Raw genomic sequence first — 21,200 nt, forward strand, 5'->3', positions numbered from 1 at the left:
ATGCAGCCTGTTTTCCAGCGTGCTGTTGCTTCAAGAAGAGAGCCCAGGTGAGAGCCACGTGGCTGTTTCCTTCAACATAACCTGCCTGGGTCCTTTGCAGAAGTACTAATGAGAAAATAGCAAAACCAGTTGATGTGCACCACCCTCATCAGAATCTGTGACAGTGTGCTATTATGTTGATTTCCATTTGTCTCCTAGAATTTTTCAGACAAACCAAAGCAGAGGAGGCCACGCTGTAAGGAACCTGGAAAATTAGATGTCAGCTCTCTGAGTGGGGAAGAGAGGGTTCCTGCTGTCCCCAAGGAACCAGGACTGAGGGTAAGGAAGAGGGACCTGTCCCTGTAGAACCCAGCCTTGCAGACTCGGAGAGAAAGCTCTGTGGGGAGTGGGTTTCCCAGACGTTTCCCAGAGGACAGGGGGCCGCACAGGATGTTTGTCAGTGGTGACAAGTGGTGCTGCGGTCATTGGTTTTCATCCTTTACCTGCAAAACTTTTGGTTTACTTTTGTACTTAAATCATTACCAAAGCTTGATATTTTCCCCCTATTTGTAGAGTTCAGAGAAAAGGTACCTTAATGCATCAGCAGTCTGTTTCTATTGTTTAACAGACTTCATTACTGGAAATTTTCATTTTCTGATCTAAGCTGCTCTGGCTACCATTTAAGATATTTCCTCCTAGTCCGTCCTCACTGGCAATGAGAAACAGCTGACGCCAAGCGCGGCCTTTTCCTATTATAGAATCATGAGCCTGGAAGAGACTTCAAAGGCATCTGCAAAATACTTCTAGTATAACAAATATGAGTTAATTATAGTTTACAGATGAGTACAAATTTGGAATAGAAAATTCATAACCTCTAGAGGGCGGCAGTATCATTTCAACCTGAAAAAGCGTTGAGCTTGGGAAAATTATACATAAATGTGTTTCTAACCTCCAAAAAGTGCATTCTCCCCAGCTGCGGAGCTTCTGAAGATCTGCTCTTCCTGGGAGTCCCCTAAGCTCTCAGGCCTTCCTGAGTGCCTTCTCCTCAGTGCTGCCAGCAGCGGCTTTCCTGGGGTCCAGATTCCCTTCTTAGTGAAACTGCCTGGATGTGATTTCTTTTTTTAGCTCCAAAAGACCACCCACCCTAGTCATTTCCTCCTCCTTGTGCAGAAAGAAATTGTTGCTTAATGTTCTCGAGGAGCTTATTAGTGATTTGTCACCTAGATGATTCTTCTTTCCAGTAACTCTGCAAACAGAACTGCTTTCGCTCATCTCCATCCACCAGGGCCACTCTGGGAGGGAGACCTGGCCCCATCCCTGGGGACCTACTTCTTAGAAATTTGTCACACTGAAAAAGCAGCCCTTTTTCCAGCTCTCTTGCTCTCCGCTCGGAAGATGTCCCTCCCACCCTTTTCTTAGACCTGCTTGTGCTGTGTGAGCTGATTCAGCTTCGGTTCTTACCCCGTCTGTCTTTCTCAAGCCTCTCACTGCCTCCCCACATTCTGCGCTCAGCAGTGTCATCCCGTAGAGACCTTCAGTTCTCGCTTTGTTGTAGCTCAGAGCTCTTGGTTTAGAGACTTGTCAGAAAAACCATGTGGTTTCCCCCTTGGCCCTCATGTCTTTCTACATGTCTAACAATTTCCCTCATGTTCTCTGGAAATTAATGTTCATAACTCCCTGCAGACACTGACCTGACCCCTTGCCAGAAAACCCATTTCTAAGCTGTTCTTGCAAGTCAGCCTCTTACCAGAGATGCACTTTCCCTCCTTTGTTAAATAAACACAGTCCCTGCCTTGGAGGCCCTTTTCCTGCAGTACAGCAAGAACAGGAAGCACTTGTCCACCTGGTCCTCACGGCTGCACGGCCTTCCCCACGGGCAGAGCCGGTTGGGCCCTGACGGGGGCGACGCTCTGCTTTCTCCGGGAGGGCCTGCTTCTCAACCGTATTATCATGTCTCCCACGGTGCCTCCTGGGAAGAGCACTGCTCTCCTTCTCTCCCAGAGAGGCCCTACCCCTTCTAGAAACAGGCTCACATCCCACAAGGGACTTCTCCCTGCCTTCAGCCCCACTGCTCTGTGTGCTGTGGCTCGGTGGGTGCCAGAAACTCAGCATCACACGCACTGCATAAGGCCAGGGATTCAGCACTCAGAAAGCCCAGTACACAGTGGTCGCGCATTAAATGTATGTGTGCACACGTACATACTTCAGATACTTTATATGTGTAAGTTACATTTGTTTCACGTTATACACACACACATGTGTATAGTTTTTCTGTTTGTTTCTCGCTGAACCATTTGACATGACACGTCACCCTAAATACTTCAGCATCCATCCCCTAAGAATGTTTTCCTTTGTAGCTATTTCCATTATCACTCATGTGGATATTAATATCTAATACCTAGTCCATGTTCAAATTGTTTCAGTTGTCCCAAAAAAATTTTTTAGAGCTAGTTTTTGTTTAGTTTTGTTTGTAGGGTTTTTAAAATTGGGATCCACATACTGCTTTTGATTGCTAGGTCTCTTGTAACTTGGTGGATGTTTGTGGGCTGAACCTGCAAACCTTCCTGGGAGGAGCAGGGAAGTTGTGGTCACACCTTCTTCTCCTCTGCCCAGGAGTTCAGTTTTAGGGTTGGCGTCCGCAGGCTTTGGAATAATGCTACCAGGTACTATGAAGACGAGACATCCTTCTCGGGTTGGAAGGCCCTGTAATCCTCTGTAAAAGCAGCTTTGCTCCTGTTTCACTCCACGTCTGCCTCTCCTTTTCCTCGCTCTCCTTGCTCTCTCCCCAGGCCTCCCCTGGAAGAGGAAGCAGATTTGCTCCCAGGGTATAATTACCAGGAGGGAGCGCTGCCAAAGCCCGGCTTGGCGGCTTGGCCGCTGTGTGTGGTCGCAGAGCTGCTGGGAGGGGCATCTGACAAGGGTGGGCAGCAGCTGGGTGGCTGGAGAGACTCCCTCCCACAGGAAGTGGTGAGAGCTGACTTCCTCTGCCAACAAGCCTCTGGCTTTGCCGTAGGTGAAGAACAGTTCCTTTCACGCCTGGGGCCTTGCTGCTACTCTCTAGTCTGAAGGGGAAAAAGTGGCCACCCTTGCCTTCTGGGCACATTCCCAGTTCTGAAAGGGCCCCGCATTCTCTCAGCACCAGTGGTTGGTAACAAGGGCAGGGAAGGGACATTTTCGGACATCCTGGTGCCTGAGGAATGCTACATGAACTTAGTGGGCATGGCCAGAGAGACCGCAGTTCCCCCAGGATGCAGGCTGTCTTAAGTGCGCTGTTCAGTCCTAGACGCCCTGATGAGCTCAAAATCAAGTATGTCAAAGAATGTCTGGTTTATAGCAGATTGTTTGAAGATCAGATGGAGGCATCGTTCACTGAGCTCTGGGTTTGCTCTTCCCCGCAAAAAGACTTCCCACCAGAGAGTTATGGGGAGAGTTATGAGGGACCATTTGCGGTATAAAGGAAAGAGACACACCCACCCGGCACCTTTCCCTGGCTCTGCTGTGGGTGGGCTTCAGGAAAGAGGGCTTGGAAAAGCCTTGTGGTGAAGCTGTGGTTACCCTGGCCAGGGCCCTGGGCTGAGGTGCTGTGCAGCAGGAGCCTGAGACTGCGGTATAGTCCAGAATGAGGCAGCCTTCCTTAATGGGCTCCAGATAGACTGGTGAGAAATTACGCTTGTAGCCTAGTCCTACATCAAGTCCTACTACCTCAGTTGAGAAACAGGAACCAGGCAGGAATTGTTCCCTGAGCGACCATCCCCAGAGCCAGAGTGAGCAGTTGCCCAGCATGCTCTAGGACAATGCAGCCATGCAAATCACAGATGGCTGGTCACCGGTGGAGACAAAACACGGTGTGGGGTGGTTTGGAGCCACAGGGCCTGACCAACTGTGCCCCCAGGGGCAAATCCCTGCCCCTCTCAATGTGTAAGAAAAGTGGGGCTAAGCATGACAGTGTCAGAGGTCTCTCTTCTGCTTGTCTAATCCAAAGCTTTTGAGAGCAGAGTTGACTGTCATAGTGCTTTTTGCCCAAGGCTTATGATGACCTCTGGTTTTTCTTTCATATTCTTTGGGAAACAGATGTGGGACTTGAAAACTAACACTATTTGGGGGACTTGGAAACATTCACGTGCACATTTGTCACATATCTCTGAATTTGTAAACCCCCTGTAAAATGGCTGTGATAACAGTACTAACTTCATAGGGTTGCTGTGGTGATTAATTGCAGCAGTGCAGATGGAGCCCTTAGTATAATACCTGACATAAGTAAGTGCTTATTTAACGTGCTGCCAGCACTCCTGCCGCTCCTCTCATTACCTGCACTCCCTGCGTGAGCACCCTGGCAGCCAGTGTCCCTTGCATCTCAGATGCTGCTTAGTTTGGAGTCTCCACACATGTGTGTACTCACAGCTCATTGAGAACCAGAACTGGTGTCACTCACCCATCTTGACGACAGCCGCTTAAGCAAAGATCTGTTGGATTTTCTAAGGATTTGGCTTAACAGTTAAGGAGAAGAGAGGCAGTGAACCAAATGGAAACACAGAGTGACTAGGTTAAAGTTCAAAGTAGGTGTCCTTGGGAAGGTTGTAAAGAGATTTCCTAACTGCTCTCAGGCCTGGTGTCCATTCTCAGCCCTTCAATGGCCTTAGCTGGTCTGACTTCTTTCTCCACACTCTTCAGAACTCCTGTCCCTAACTATGTTTTTCTGGTCCATCTAGGGTCTCTTGGTGAGACCTGTACCTCCTTTCTTGCTCCAGGTATGCTCCACTGAGGAGTGCAGCTGGGTTCCTGCCTCTGAGCCTCAAAGATGAGGCTGTGGGCTTGTAGGAAGGGAAGACGTTTACACAGCCACCTGAGAATCCTGGAAAGGCAGCGCAGGCAGCCGTAGAGTGCATGGGCTCCTCCAGCACCCCAGGGGCCAAGCCAAGAAGCCTCACTGCTGAGCCTTCCCACCTCCTGCCCTGTGCAGGGGCACCTTAAGCTTGTCCTGTGTCCACACTCCAGCCCTAACTGCAACCTGCGTCCCCAGGGCGAATCCAGGGTCACAGATCCCTCAAGGCCACTCTGAACGTTTTTTTAGCCTTACCATTGCTTTGATCAAAGAGAAGGTTGTACAAGAACACCAGGTTTGTGACAGAACCACAAGGAGGAGACAGGGCAGTTAGAGCTGCTTCCTGTCAGTGTGGCTTAGAAAGGAATGACTCCCCAGGGACCACAGGGGGCGGGCTGCTCCTTTATGCTTCTCTAAACAAAGAACAACAGAGCATAATTGGCCTTTAATACTGTGGACATGCATCACCTTGATACACATAGTGATAGCCATGAGGAGTGTAGGACACAGGCATCACCCAGAGGGCGTAGGTGTTTCAGACGGGAGTCCTGAAAGAAATGTCTCCCTTTCTGTGGGGAAAATATTTCTCCCTTTACATGGGAATTATTGCCATTTTGGAAATACATTCAGTTAGTTACATTGTAATGGCAGTGGTTGGTTTAGTTCTCTCGGCGGGCAGACTAAGCTAGGAGAGCAGGTTCCTGATGCATCATTTCCCCACCGAGCTCCTGAGCCGGTCACAGGAAGGAGTGTGCGTGGCTGCAGCAAGCCCACTCCCAGGCGGGTGCTTTCTCCCCCCATCTCCCTACAGCTCACTGATACGTTAGGGCAGTAGGTTCTCCTCTGTGATTCTCTGTAGCTAAATCATCCAGATATGTGGTGCCAGGTGCCCTGTGTGCAGGCATAGCTGTAGGCCCCAGGCACAGTCACAGTACTGTCCACGTGGAGCGGAAGTGCTTAATTCTGGAGCTCTCCACTAAGGAAGAAAACTGGAGAGTAAACCTCTGAGCAGAGGAATGGAGATTGTCTCCCTTAAGGGAAACCAGAACACCTCTGCATTTTGATGCGTTTCCCTAGTAATATTTAAGAACGCTTTTATTTCCTCCACAAATACATGGGAGTGGGGCACACACAGTTAATAGTGTTCCTTTAGCGAGACTGCTCCCTGTGGATCGGGTGATGTATTAAACACTTCACTTTCAGTAACCCTACAAGATGGGTGTCATTGTCGTTTCTCACCAGAATTCTGGCCTTAAGTGAGTTGGCCCAAGTCGCACAGCTAGAGGGTTACAGAGTTAGGATGGAAAATCGGTCTTCTGCTCTAAAACCCTCTTACCTATTATGCTTTGTGGCTGATTGAAAATTCGTACTGTGGTGAGGAAGACGTATGTTGGGATCTGGTCAAGGAGTCGCAGCCACAGTCTTGACTGCTTACTTTGGCAGCACATATACTAAAATGGGAATGGTTCTGAGAAGATTGGAATGGCCCCTACGCAAGAACGACACGCAGCCCTGGCCGGTGTGCCTCGGTTGGTTGAGTTATCCCCCCCCCCCCCCCCCCCGGCATTTGCAGGTCCCAATCTTGGTGACGTGTTCGATCTTCGGTAGGGGGGGTGTGGCAGCCAGTCGATGTTTCTCATATTGATGTTTCTCTCTCTCTCTCTGGAACCAATAAAAACATATTTTTAGAAAAAAGAAAAGAATGACACAAATTCCTGAAGCATTCCATATGGTTTTATGTTGTACTACCAAAACTATAATGATATGTCAGTTATACCTCAATAAAATTGTTTAGAGAGTCTTAACTGGGACGTGGGTGTCTTTAGTTCTGTCTCTAGCTCCTAGCACTCTGACAGCTTCCCCACGGGTGGCGCTGCTTCGTGGCGACAGGCTGGCTGTGGGCCTCGGCCGGAGAAAACCTTCAGGTGCAGTGGTCTGGAGGTCCGTCCAGCTCCCGCAGAGCCAGGACGGGAGGTCGCCCGCCATCCAGCAGGCTTCAGCATCTTGTTTCTTTCTCCTTTTTCAGGGGTTTCTCCCAGAAAACAAGTTCAATCACACCCTGACTGAGCCTGTTCTTCGAGATGCCGGGTCCCGCAGGAGGGGGCGGCGACCTCGGGGCGAGCTCCTGAAAGCTCCTGCCATTGCAGCGGACTCTCCCTCTGGAATGGGGCCGCTGTTCATGAACGGACTGATTGCTGGGATGGACCTGGTAGGGCTTCAGAACATGAGGAATATGCCGGGCATTCCCCTCACAGGGCTGGTGGGGTTCCCGGCCGGCTTCGCCGCGATGCCCACAGGCGAAGAGGTCAAAAGCCCCTTGAGCATGCTGCCCATGATGCTGCCGGGAATGGCTGCCGTGCCCCAGATGTTTGGTGTTGGGGGACTCCTCAATGCCCCCATGGCAACTACCTGCACTTCAACTGCTCCAGCGCCTCTGTCAAGCACAACAAAAAGTGGCACATCGGTGACCGAACAGACTGCAGAAGACAAGCCAAGTAGCCAAGATGTAAAAGCAGACACTTTAGCTGAAGACAAGCCTGGTCCTAGTCCATATTCTGATCAGTCCGAACCTGCAATAACTACGAGCAGTCCTGTGGCTTTTAACCCGTTTCTCATCCCAGGAGTGTCTCCTGGACTCATCTACCCATCCATGTTTCTCTCTCCTGGCATGGGCATGGCTCTGCCAGCCATGCAGCAGGCCAGACACTCGGAAATTGCAGGGCTGGAGAGCCAGAAGAGGAGGAAGAAGAAGACGGGAAGAGGGGACAACCCGAACCCGAACCCCAACCCAGAGCCTGCCCCCGGGTCGGACAGGGAGCCAGGCAGTGACCAGAACTGCCCCGAATCCAGGGCCCCTGTGCCCTCAGATAGAGAACACGCGGCACAGGCCAGGGACGGGGGCCTCAAAGACTCCAACAGTGACACCAACTAGAACTTTTTCATTTAAAAAATGATGTGACTTGTAAGTTTCTTATCCCATAAAGGTTTGTTACTTCCCTCCCTTCACCTTCATAAGAACCTGTGTTTCCATAAGTAATATTTACCTACCTAATTTCCTGTCTGAGAACTGTGGTGACAGATGTTAATAGTTGCAGGGTCTCGCCACCTCATTAGATAAGTGTCGTCGACCTAGTCTAGGAGGCACAGAATTCTCACTCTGTTATCCAGTTGTTCATTCCAGCCATCGTAGTTAATACAGTACTTGGTGACACGCCCTACCCCCTTCTCTTCCAAGTTTCCCACTTATTTGAGGAGGAAAAATGGCCTAAGACAGCTGTGGGGCTTTACCATCGAAGGGCCGAAGGACAGGAGCGCTCTCCCCTGAGCATATCGAGGGGAGGAATGTAATGGGGAACCAGAAGCACAGGACAGGGAAGTGCTGGTGCACATTTTCTAGTTAAAATATTTCCCTATTTTATCATAATTACTAAACGAGTAGTATAGACAGAAGTATATGACTAATGATTGAAAACGCATATATTCATTTCTTTATCAAACAGAAACCTTACTGGTCGTAAATGAACTTCCCCCTTTATGGATTTTCAGACACTGCAGCAAGAAGAAGTCCTGACTAGGCACTATTTTATACACATAGGCTCGCTCCCAAGGTAGAGGGTGACTCTCAGTATGCGGGAGCTTTACACACCTTGAGTTACTGCCGGCGGCGGGTGGGTGAGGGGCTCGCCCTCGTGGGGCTCGCGCCGCTCACAAGCACACGACTCACACTCCGATCCCCTCACTCTCCAGAACTGCTACAGCCACTCCTGGGCCTCTTGGGTTTTTATTTTATGTTTTCATCCACCAAGAAGCAGGCTCTTTCTGGAGCCTGCAAGAAAACAGTCACTCAACACCTTTACACTTGCCTAGTCCTTTTGTCAAAGTTATTTGAGGTTGTCAAAACATGTGTACCACCTTTTATAATGTGACTGTGAAAAGTTTTATTTTTCTCCATTTTCTTCTCTATTCGGTTTTATATTTTACAGTTGGACCCAGATCCAAATCATCAAGTTAGTCAAGACTGTTGAAAACTCACATTATTTTTCCTTCTTCCTGCCTGAGCAGCACTTCAGCCCGTTTCCTTTGGCCTCCCCACCCGTGTTCCATCCCTTCTGATGATCTTACTCTTTACTGACAGTCTACACTCCGAGACTTGAAATAAGCTCATGGTTCAGTACTCCGGGGGCCTAGGGCCGTGCAGGACTGTTGGAAGTGTTGGAAGTGTTACTAGTACCAGTTTCACTTTTTTGTTGTCACAATTTACTGTATTTTTTACTTTTTCTGTTACCGTTTTTTGCTAATTTATCAGAAGGTCCAAAACTTTGACATAACTATTTCAGTTTGCATTATTTATTTATGATGCTTTTGTCATTGTCTTTTATACATTTGGGATTATAAATTATGTAAATGTTAAAATGAGCATCTCAAAGAAGTCTGTTAAATCTCAACTGAAAAGAATCAATCTAATGTATTTTTAAAAGTGGACTCCCAGTGAATCAGCTATAATCAGAAAATCTGTAACCGATCATATAAGAAGAAAGAATCCAGTAATTGAACAAATCTTATTTAATGACATCTTTGTAGCATAGATGGTCTATAATGCTGACAACAGATTTCTTAGAAATGCTGCTCTCTCTATTTAACTAACATTTTGTTCAGTTTTGCCTCCAGTGGAAGCAGAAAGGGTTTTTTCAGCTGTTAAATCCTGAAAATCAATATAATTTATTTATGTAAAAAAAAAAAATCACTCAATCAATATATTTTTGAACCTTTTAAGTACTAATTTTCTTTTTATCAAGTAGAAAAAAATGTATTTGCCCTAAATCCTTAAAATACAAATGCTATAAAAATTCATGTATCTTGAAAGCCTTACTGCAAATGAGTATCACAGGCATCCAGCAGCGCCTGGGTTTTCGTCTTCGTCGTCGTCGTCGTCATTTGTACAGAAAAGCTGCTCTCCCCAGGTTCCACGCAGAACCTCCCGTAGGTCACAGGGTTCAGTATGGATTTGATTTAAAACCCACCAGCATGCGAAACCCCTTGTTACCGCTTATCGAACCTGTATGTTAACTCTGGGTGTTTAGGCTTATATTTGACTGCTATTGTGTCCCTGTTTGCAAAATGAAAATGACACTTTGTGGATTATTTTCTCTGTAAGGCATAAGTGCTGCTTATGATTATTTTGACATTATCAAGAGCAAAAGCCAAATTTAAACTCTCAGCCAACTTGAGCCTTTTCATCAAGTTCCATGTCACTCACAGCCATAAAATCCCTTGATCGTTTCTCACCCCATGTCGTACATAATAAATTGTCTGTGGTCTTGATCCTGGATTTAAAAAAAAAAAAAAAAAAAGTTGAAAAGTCAAATTTGTATGTGAGGACTTCAGTGACACGTGGGTGTCTCTTGCTGCCTGGGCACTTTCTGAACGAACCATCTGCACACAGGATTTCAGTCTTTCCTAGGTGCACCCTAGTGGGGGCTTGTTAAATATTCATTCAGGAGGGTTGACTTGAACTGCTTTCGAGCTGCCAGAGCACTCGGTTAGAACAGATGCCATGGAAGGGGTGCCACACAGCTTCCCGGAGTGCCCTGGCGAAGCCACTTCCCTAAGCCCCATTCCCCAAGTCCGACCTCAGATCACACAGCTGGGACTTCAGGACCCAACTAGACCTGTGGGTTGGAGCAGATCCATAAAACACAGGGATGTCCCGGGAGCTGAAGTAAGGCTTGTTAAGAACTTCTTAGTCCTTAGTTTGGGGAAGCATCGCTTCCCGGGCCCCAGAAAGGCTGTGTCGGAAATTACCCACGAGGCTGGCAAGAAAGCCCTGAAGTCTCAGTGAGACAGAGCAGGAAATGACCAGCCCCACTCCCTTGCTGGTCTCTTACTAAGTACCAGTAGGTGGTGGGTGAATAGCCCGGAGGATGGGTGGGACATTGTTTCATAAGGTCTTACAGTCCTGCTGCCATTTTTAAAGTGAGGATGTATTGTAGGCTTCATAGATCTTTTGTCGAGACTTGGAGAGCTCTCCTTATGGACAGAGGAATGATTTTTTTAACCTTCACCCAAGGATGTGTTTATTGATTTGAGAGAGAGAAACACTGATGCAAGAGAGAAACATGGATCAGTTACCTCCCGTGTGCGCCCTGACCAGGGGCCATCCTGAGTGGGGATCGAACCCGCAACTGTTTAGTGTACAGGACATTTCTCCAACCAACTGAGCCACCTGGCCAGGGCGAGGAATAATTTATGCAGAATAAGCAGGAAAAGGTCTTGGTTGCGTTCAGGACCTCAAAGCCTGCTCAGCGGATGCTACCTCCTTGGACAAGGGCGGAGGAGTGCAGGTGGCCTAGTACACTGGGCCAGTGTTTTAGTGTTGTGTGTGTGTTTGCCATAAGTGACCGCATTTGTCCTCACAGTATGTTGGTTGCTGGGTAGAGAGACACTGGCATCCAGTCTGCCTAATGAAAGCCCACAGAAAAGGCTGCAAAGCTTTCTCATCAATCAGAGAGAACAGCCGGGGCTAGACCCCTCAGTCCCTCCGGCCCAGGGTTGGAACACTTTAGCCTTTGTGATAGCAGTCTGGGACCCCTCAACCTCAGAAACCAGATCCCACCAATTACACTCGGAAAAAGTGGTGCTGGGAAAAGCACAAGAGTCGGGTCACACCCTCTGGAAAACGTTATGCTTGATTGATTTACACCAAATTTCTTAAAATGGTTTCCTGCAAGAATTGCTGTTCATTCGTCTGGTCTGCAATTCACAGAAGGATCTCTTTCTTAGGTCAGCAATGGAGGACTCCACCCGGCCCAGTGACTAGCACCTGGCTTCTCGGGACCCAGCCTGAGGTACAGGAGCACAGGGCAGGCCCCCAGGACATGCGCCTCATTTTCCAAACTCGGCAGAGCATCCATGGGATAAGAGGAAAGAAGGGAAAAGGGCAAGTTAGGTACTGGCTCCTTTAGGGAAGGTATCCATGAAGACCTGAGGGTGGTGGTGACTAAAGTGGGTCCCCTAGAGATGGTGGTCCTGTTGGCTGAACTCTGGTCCACCCCTAGCCCAAGGCCTCAAGGACAAAGGGGGGAACCAAGTGGGGAGGAGGGGGAAGAGCAGTGGAAGCCTGGGAAGAAATACGGCTTCCCTGGGGGGGCTGGTAGCAATGTCTCGACCTTCAGAAGCCTCAGTTTCCTCATCTGTAGAACAGGGATGGGGAATCGTTGGACCTATAGGGTTGCTGTGGGGTTGGTTGAAAGGATCAATGTCAAGTCCTTAAAATCGTGCTTGATATATTTGATTTTTATATCTTTACTCCTTTTGAGTAGCTGGGGAGGTGAGGATTACCAATCACCTGGAAAGATAAGCTAAATCAATATTCTAGCAAGAAAATTAAGGATAAGAAACATCTTGCTCCCAGCCCCAAGGCAAGTGCAGAGCGGGTCTGGAATTGGACTCAAAGCACTGCAAGAAACAGGCGTTCTGGCCTGATTCTGTCCTGACAGCCTCATATACAGCAGAGAAGGGGACTTTCCACACGAGCCCATTGACCTGAGGGGACTATTGTGGGGCTGGGGAGCAGGGAAACCCCAGATCTGTGAAGCCTCCCCCACTGTACAGTTGCCAGATTGTGGGGACGCGGGGGTATGACACCTAGTTAAATTTTAATTTTACATAAACTAATTTTCTTGGTATAAGTATATCCATGTAATATTTGGTACATAATTTTACTCAAAAAATTTTTTTATCTGGGGTTTAAATTCATGCATTCAGACATTTTCTCTGGTAACCTCACTCAGTATAGTAACACATTTACTAGGCACTTCCTTGATTGGGGCTTGTTAGTGCTCTATGGCCATGTTCTTCATCCCCACAATTACTCTATGAGGTTATCCCCATTTTACAGATGAGAGAACTGAGGCCCAAAGGGGCTAAATAACTTTCCTAATCACCCAGCTAGTAAGTGGTGGATCTGGGATTTGGGGACTGATTTCAGAGCCATAAACTGACCAATAGGGGAATCAGGATGGGTATCTAGTCTGAGACCTGGGACTGGCTGCCTGTCTAAGGTGCAGCTTTGTGAAGTAGTCATGGAATGATCAGCAAGGGGAACGGGGTGGTTCAGGCCATGCTGTTCCTGGGCTGCAGCTACCAGTCCTGCAGCCAGAGAAGCCAGGTGCCCAGGGGAGAAGGTATTTCCTTCCCATCCTGCTGTGCGAACCTAGGGACATTCGTGTCTGGACTCACCGGCCCAGATCAAAGGAGCCATGTGAGAAGCAGCATCCCATCTTAGAAAGTGGAAAAGAAGGATTAGGGGGTGGGGGTAATTGCCCAGCTAGAAGGGCCTGAGGGAAGGGGGAGGGCAAAATCCTCTGGATCTGAAGAGAGGCAAATTGCAGATGATGTGAAATGAGCATCCCTGACAGCGGGTCATCTCTGAAGGCCTAATTTCCACCAGAAGATTTGAGTCGTGACCCAGAAATGACCAGGAATCCCAACTGGGAGAGCTTTGATCCAGCCTTTCGGTATGAAAACTGCTCACCTCTTGCCCTAGGGTGTTCATGCATCGCCCACCTACTGTGCTGGGTGCTGCACCAGGCCCTGGCTGAGACCTTCCTCGGCCCAGCGTGGCTCAGCCACATCCACCTCTAAAGGTGGCCCCAGCACTGCCTCATGGGCTCCCTCTCTGCTGCTCACTGCCAGGCCTTACCAGGCAGGAACTCGTCCCAAACACATTCCCCAGGCAAGAGCGAGGCTCAGGTAGGTTGTCACCTGCCCTCAGTGGCACAGTTAGTGAGTAGAAAAACAAACATCTGAGGTGGGTGTGATCCCCAAGTTCAGGCCCAGCACTATCTTCCTAGGCCACCCGCCTTGGTGCAGCCTGCAAACCAAGAATGGACTTCACATTTTTAAATAACAGGAAAATCAAAAGAAGGATACTTCACGACACGTGAATATCATGCTAAATTCAAATTTCAGAGGCCACGAACAAGCTTTACTGGAGCCCAGCCACGCACATTCCTGTACGTGTTGTGTGTGGCTGCTTTCACACCGAGACAGCGGAGTTGAACCGTCACAGAACCGCATGGCCTGCAGAGCTGAAACGTTGACTGTCTGGCCCTTTACAGAAGAAGTTTGCTGACCCCTGTTTTACAGCATCAATTTTATTCATAGATTCAGTGCAAAAACTAAGTTATTTAAAACATCTTTATAGTAATTCAAACATGGTTTTGTAGGAATATGAACCATACACTAGTAAATAAGAGTAACATCTACTTTTAAGGTAAAACAGGTTTCAAAGAAGCCCTGGACTTCAGGCATGTCTCCCGAGGGTCCCCCTCCAGATCCCAGGGCACCCTTGCACTTGGAGGAAGAGCTGGAGCTGCCCTGCCCTGCCCTGCCCTCACACCACGCCCTGCTTGAGATGAAGGAGGGGAGCCAGAGGACAGATGTGAAGCTGCTGGTGAGAGAGAAGAGGCAGTTTTTAAAGGGAAGACCCAAAAAGGGCAGGAGGAGAGTCAGGAGGACATGGGCAGGAGGAGATGGTGGAGGCGGGTTTAAAGACCAGGAGGCAAAGCCACCCAGGCCTTGGGAAGGGGCTGTGGGCTGGTTACCTACAGATGGGCGGAAGGGAGGCCTCCCAGGAAACTGGCCTAGTGGGTGAGCAGATATTGGTCACTTTCCCGCATGGAGCTCAGGCAACCAGAAGGCCAGATGTGGGGGAGCAGAGTGCAAGGAAGCAGTGGCTGGGAGCCCACAGCAGGCGCCCTGGCCCAGGCTGACTGGCCGCCACATCCTGGAAGGAAGAGTTCAAAGGAAGACAGGAAAGAGCAGCTGGGACCAAGTCTGTGCAGGGAGAAGTGAGCTCCCATCTCATCCTGTCTCACTCCTTAACTGAGGACAGCAGGCACACCACACCGCCAGGCCCCAACCCATGGCCTCCCAAAGGCCCTGGGCCCTTGGACACTGCCTGGGGACTTTAAGTCTCTCCTGCTGTACACTGAGCTAGGCTGTGCTTGGGGAGACCCCGCCCTGCTGTCGGGGAGCTCCCCTGACTCAACCCCAGACATTGAATGGGTTGCCGTTCTGCATTCAGGTCTCCTACGGCCAACGTGGATCGCTCACAGGAGCAGGAGCGGCTGTGATGGAGCTGATGTTGGTCCCTGAGCAGGCATGGGTGATGGTCGAGGCGAGGGAGGCAGGCAGGAGGAAGCGCCGCCATTTTCAGGAAAGGAAGATGGGCGATTCAGCTCACTGCAGGCTAGTTAGTTTGACATCAACCCTAGAGAATGAAATTATAGGAAGGAATGATTTTTAAAGGATTGTGCCGAGGGTTTACCAAGGACAAGTCAAGCCAGTCTTACCTCCATCCCCCTTTGCGATGACTGTTGGGTGAAGAGAGCTGCTCTAAGTGTTTTTTATGGTGATGGGCAAAGTGGAGAGCTGTGGGATTTTGTCCCTGCCCGAATGGCCATACCCAAAGGGAACTAAGGGACGGAGACAGGTGTCTGTCCATCTGGGCACACCTCAGTGGCTCACGGGCCCTTTGCTCAAAATATAGCAGTATTTGTAAACTCATATGCCTACCAGGTTAGACAGGTGACATACCTGAGTGACATGAGCTGGATTTAAGGCACTAAGTAGTGGTGGGGACTATGGAAATTGGCAACCTCTTGCCCTGACTAAAAGAGACAGCTGCTACCAGCTACAGCCAACTGATACCATGCAGGAATGTAGGCCCTGTGTTGCCTGACACTCTGATTTTTTTTCCAATGGAAGATGGAAATTCAGATATTTATGTAAAATCCCCTGATTTTTAAATGTGTGCAATAAATTCAGATTTTCAAAAAACCCTCTGAGCAGACAAATACCTGCCTGAAGGTTGTATCTAGTACACAGAGCACACATTCGCTGCTTGAGCGATTAGAGAGCCGTGGGCTGTGGCAGGCTCCTGGTACAACCAGCAGGTGACAGGTGAGAATGCAGAGTCAACATGCATTCTAAGGGCGACGACTGTCCTGTCTCACCCTGGGATGTCCAGCCGGCTCCCAGAAGCAGAACACTAGGGGAGGCTCAGGAGTCCAGGTCGGCGCAATGCTGGCAGCTGGCAGCCCCCAGAGGGGCAGGCGCTCCACCCCAGGAAGGGGGTGCCCAGAAATGTGTTGCAGTCCCATGTGGGGCAAAGCTGGGTGCTTGCCAACATTCGTCTAATCTGTTGTACCACCGCCTCAGGATGACGCTTGGGCTTTGCCCTTCTCTGTCCCTAGCAAATTCGGATTCCCTGAGAATCCCCGGGGACTTCCAGAGTGTGAATGATCACACCTGTGGCCCCTCTGCAGGTGCGAGGGGGGCAGGAGAGGAGGCTCTGAGGGGTCCCGGCCGCGCAGGGCAGGCAGTGGCTCAGGACTGCTGAGCTACTTAGCCTCTTTCCTGGCTCCGACTAAAAGGAGGCCAGACCAGGAAAACTCAAGACTGCTCCCACCCACACCCCTTCCACCCCCAACCCCACTCCAGCTCTGACCCAGGCTTTTCCATTCACAGATCCCAAACTTTCCAGGCCAGCGAAGAACCGGAGGGGCTGCCAAGGCCCGGGTGAATGCCTTCCGTAGGGGCCGGGGGACATGCAGGCCTGTCAGGTGGATTATAGGGGCCTGAGGAGAGCCCCCAACCCCAGCCTCCGGAGCCCACGTTTGGAAGACCCTCCTGCTCTCACCCCAGTCCCTTGTTGAGTTTCCCCATCAGGAAACAGGATGTGCTCATGGAAGGAATGGAGCCCTCGGTTCAGGTACTCCTAGTGTGGCTGTGCATGTGAGAGAGCCAGCTGGAGGGCGGTGGGCCAGGGGAGCGGGCCTCCTGTGGGCTAAGCTCCTGGACCACCACTTCCTTCCTGTCCCAGATCAGTTAGAGATAATTAGCATCCCCTTCAGGGCGGGGAGGGGGGGGGATGGAGAGGCGCCCCTCCCCTGGGCTGGGGGTGGGCAGGAGGGTTTGGAGCCCCCCCCAACAGCACTCAATGCACAGTCCAGCCCTCAAAGCAGGCCCAAGAGGTGGGGGCCACGTTCCATGGCCCAGCCATCCAGGCTCTACAAGGAGCCAGGAGTTCAAAGAGATTAAACATCCAGTCAAGTGGCACTCTGCGGAGTCCCTGGCGGCACAGTGTGCTGAAGTCCTGGCCTGCGTGTTTCAGTTTTCAGTTATTCCTTGTACCCTTCGGTTTCACACTCCCCTTCGCGCTACCGTCAGCCAGTCTACGCTCATTTCTCAGGGACGGTGAGCACTGAAAAAAGAAAGGCAAGATTTTCTGCCTGGCTTTTGACTTTCAAAAGAAGCCACGTGCCAGGTAAGAGCAAAGCTTCCCAGTTCCATCTCTCCCCCATATAGAAAAGGATTCCTGGAGGGAAGAGATGGGCAATTGGTGGGGGCCATGGGGATTGGAAGGAGCCAGCCTCCTGGGCACACCCTGTTCAACTCCAGCAGCCACTGTGGCCACGGGCCTGCCCTCCTCACGTGGTTGTGGCACCTCCTTCAGCAGCAGCTCCTGGGTCCTGTGGACAGGCCAGTGTGAGTGACTGACACCTGTGCCCTGAGCTTCACTCATGATCAGATCTCACCCCATGGGACAGCCCTCCTTCCAGCACCCTAGGACACCCGCAAGACCCCTGTGTCATTAGAGGCAGAGCCCCGATATCAGTGGGGGGAGAGCAGTTCGGAAAGCCCCCACCCATGCTTCAGGTAGGGGCCGGGTGGGGCTGGACAAAACCACCCATGATATCAGCACTGCTCAAACACTGACTTTCTGATTTGGAGTCTGGAGGCTTTGGGCTCTGTGCAGGCCAAGAGCAGGGCAGCTAGGCCTGGAAGCCTCCTGTGAGGCTGACACTAGTGGCAGCATCCTGGCCCTGGAAGACCCAGGGCTATCCATGGACATGTCAGCAGGGCTCGGCTCCCTGAATGGCCTGAAGCACCTCTCTGGGCCTCACCTTTTTGTTCAGTGCCTCCCAGCTCTGCCACCCTGGGCATGAGACCCTGTGATACTGTGTCCCCTCCTTGGGGGTGGAGGGTCCTCAGACTGAGCTTAGCCTCAAGTTCCTGGTGAAGCTGGGCTGACTGATGCTCCCATTTCATCTTGGGGCTTGGAACAGGGGTCCTGAGTCCCCTCAACAGGGTCCCCACCTTCCTGTTAGACTGTTCCCTACGAGCCTTTTTGCAAAGAGTCGGCTCAGAGCCAGGAACTTTTGGAAAGTGTATGGGCCAAGCCAAGCTGTACAAACCTGCCTTCCTCCCAGAGCTGAAAGGGGCCAGGTTGTTCCCAGACAAATGCAGAGGCGGGGGGTGGAGCTCTAGAAGAAAAGGACAACTTTAGGAGGAGGCCTCGCACACTGCAAAGCAGCAGCCAGGGGTGGGGAAGGATGGGAGGCATGGCCAGAGGCAGCAGAGGTGGGGACCTGGTCCCAGGTGTCTCATGTACACACACGAAACATACCCACACACCCAAAACACTTGGGTACAGAGATAGCTACACAGATACATAGGCGTGAAAATGTGTAGGTGTGCACTGGTGTGCACAGAGATATGCACAGGCACATACATATACCCAGGCAGTCACACATGCAGCTGCAGACATGCTCAAACATGCTCATACATACAGGCCCACAGAGACACGTATGCACATGCATACACACCCAAAGATGTATACAAAGGATGCAGACTGAGAAATGCTGGGCCAAACCCAGGAGGCAGGGAGAGGGCTTAACTGCCCCGATGATCCAGCTCCCTGGGACCCAGCGTATGCACTCTCACGCACACACACACACACACACACACACACACACACACACCCTGGGAGGGAACCACTTCCTTCATAAGAGCTTTTGGATCCAGGGCAGCATGCAATGGAGACTTTGTGCTGGGGAAAAAAGCGCCTTTGTCTGCTGGGACCAGAGCTGCAGGAGCAGCTGCAGCCTCCTCCAGGATAAGGGCTCGGCCAGTTCCTCACCCAGGGGAGGAAGGTCAGGCGAGGCCGTGGATAGGGGGAGAGGGAGCTGGGAGCTCTGGCAGGCACTGCCACTACCCCAAGACACTGGCCTGGCTGGCTTCACAGAGCCCAGAAAGCCAGATTTCCCAGCCCCGGCCATTGTGCCCCCGGCCCTTGTCTGGCCCTGTCCCCAGACTGACCCCCAGCCTGGGTGCTGCACTGACCCAGACTGAGCCCTGGCTCTGGTGCTACTGACCCAGACTGACCCCGGCCCTGGTGCTGCTGACCCAGACTGACCCCCAACCCTGATGCTGCTGACCCAGACTGAGGCCCGGCTCTGGCCTCGGGTACCATGCCTGTCTTGTGCCAGTCGCCTCCCTTTTTTTAGCAGAGTGAAAAAAGATCAGGCTCTGGAATTAGAAAGATGTAAGATTGAGTCCTGGCTGTCACTCCCTAGCTGTTTGAGAACAGACTTGACCTTTTGGAGCCTTACATTCGAGCCCCTGTAGTACAGTTTATTAGCCCACAGCGCACAGCAGCCTTCTGTCTATGCACGTGTCACCCCTGGGCCTGGCCGCTAGAGCAACCTGCTGTGCCAGGGAGGGTGGAACCCAGACCCATCCCACGGCTGCCGTGTCTGGAGCTCCTCTCCTCCCTTCCGCCCTTCCCCCCCACCTTGTGGCCCTTGCCTCAGCCCCACAGGTGCCCGGTGCCCTCTGAGGCTCCTCATCACATTCTGGAGGCACCTGTCCCTTCTCCCTTGCCCCAAGTCTCTGCTCCCTCAGAGCTGGGTCCTCTACAGACCAAATTTCCAGTGAGAACAGCCCATTTTCTAACTCAGGAGTGTTCAGCCCAGAGAGACCCTCTATAGGTGACTTCAGACCCTTCCCAGACACTGCCCAGACTCAGTCCAGTCACTTAGTGAATGAATATTTACTGAAGACCTACTGTGCACAAGATGCTTTTCCAGATGCTGGACAATCAGGGATGAATGAAGAGACAAAACCCTGGCCCTGTGGGCTCACATCCTGGTTGTGCAGTTGGGGGTCCTGCACCACTCACGGTCCCCCACGTCTGCCCCGAGAGCTGTAATCATACTGCAGGCACATCACTTCCTTCTTAGCGTCACCACAACACCTGGGAATGTCACTGTCGAAGCTCTTTCTCCCCTGGGTGGGTGGGTGTTTCCAGGGCAGCGACATGCAGGTGCAGAGCCGGGGATGAGCCCATGACGGTCAGGCTCAGCCATGGCTGTCCATAGTCCAAGTGCGGTCACGTACCTCTCCCCTCCGCGGGTTCCTTTCTTTTGCTTTTACCGTAACTGGGCACCTCTCTTTAATGTATTTCTCATGGTTACACAATAGTCAAATAACCTGTGTCCAATAGTTAATGAAATTGTACGGTTTTAGGAAATAACTTGATTGACTCTGAAGCTCAGCCAGCCAAGCGTGGGAATGTCACTTTATTTGAAGTGCGCTGCTCTGTCAACCACGGAACCGTTCATTTGTTCACGCAGAATTGGTTGAACACCTGCCCCATGCCAGACCTGGTGTGGGGGAGGGAGCCCATGGAGGCCCCCGTCTAGAGAGGCCCCCATTAGCAGGGGGCCAGGGAAGCAGCAAAGGGCAAGTGGGTGAGGGAATGGTGGGCAGGTGCTGTGGAAGCCTGAGGGGACTTCCTTGGGGGGGCTCGGTGGGTCAAAGATGGCTTTGCAGAACGGGACATTTGAGCTGAGCCTTCAAGGCGCAGATGGATCTTTTTCTCATAAAGACGAGAGAGAGTGAGCCAGGCAGAGACCAGCGTTTGCAGAAGTCATGGAAATGGGAAGCGGCTGGTGTGTGTGAAGGGGCGGGAAAACGCTAGCTGTGCCTGCGGGGCGCGTGTCAGGCTGGGCTGCAGACGCTGGCACCGGCTAGGACTGTGGGTGCCAGGGAGACGGGGGAACCCCTGCCACATGGAGGGCACCCAGCCCTGGCCCTGGAGCTGCCCCATGAGCTCTCCACTCCCATTCTGAACCCTCTGCAAGGCCCCACCCCCAACCTCAGCCTGTGCTAGGAAACTCAGGGCTCACTGTGGTCCAATTCCCTCTATTCCTGGCTTAGAAAAGAAATTAGGTGCAGGAACTTTTGTAAAAGCTCTTTATATATGGAAACTCTTTTTTTTTTTTTTAATCCTCACTCAAGGATATCTTTTCCATTGCTTCAGAGAGGGTGGAAAGGAGATAGAAAGAGAGAGACATCGATGTGAGAGAGACACATCGATTGGTGGCCTCCCGCACGAGCCCCGACCAGGGCCAGGGATGGAGCCTGCAACCAAGGTACGTGCCCCTTGCTGGAATCGAACCCGGGACCCTTCAGTTCGAGGGCCAATGCTCTAACCATTGGGCAAAACCGGCCAGGGCTATATATTGATTCTTTGTTACATAGGTCTCTT

The 21,200-nt window shown here is 51.1% G+C and overlaps 1 protein-coding gene across 1 annotated transcript in view; it reads left to right on the forward strand.

Annotated features, from left to right (window-relative positions):
- Positions 1-10,133, forward strand: part of CHD6 (chromodomain helicase DNA binding protein 6) — a 170,323-nt gene extending 160,190 nt beyond the window's left edge. Inside the window, exons 36-37 of the mRNA XM_081149734.1 lie at positions 199-318; positions 6,828-10,133. Coding sequence (XP_081005860.1) covers positions 199-318; positions 6,828-7,733 — 1,026 coding nt within the window. The 3' untranslated portion in view covers positions 7,734-10,133. The remainder of the gene's footprint in view (positions 1-198; positions 319-6,827) is intronic.
- The last annotated feature ends 11,067 nt before the right edge of the window (positions 10,134-21,200 follow it).

The sequence above is a fragment of the Miniopterus schreibersii genome (genome assembly GCF_964146895.1).
Source record: "Miniopterus schreibersii genome assembly, chromosome: 10".
Lineage (NCBI taxonomy): Eukaryota > Metazoa > Chordata > Mammalia > Chiroptera > Miniopteridae > Miniopterus > Miniopterus schreibersii.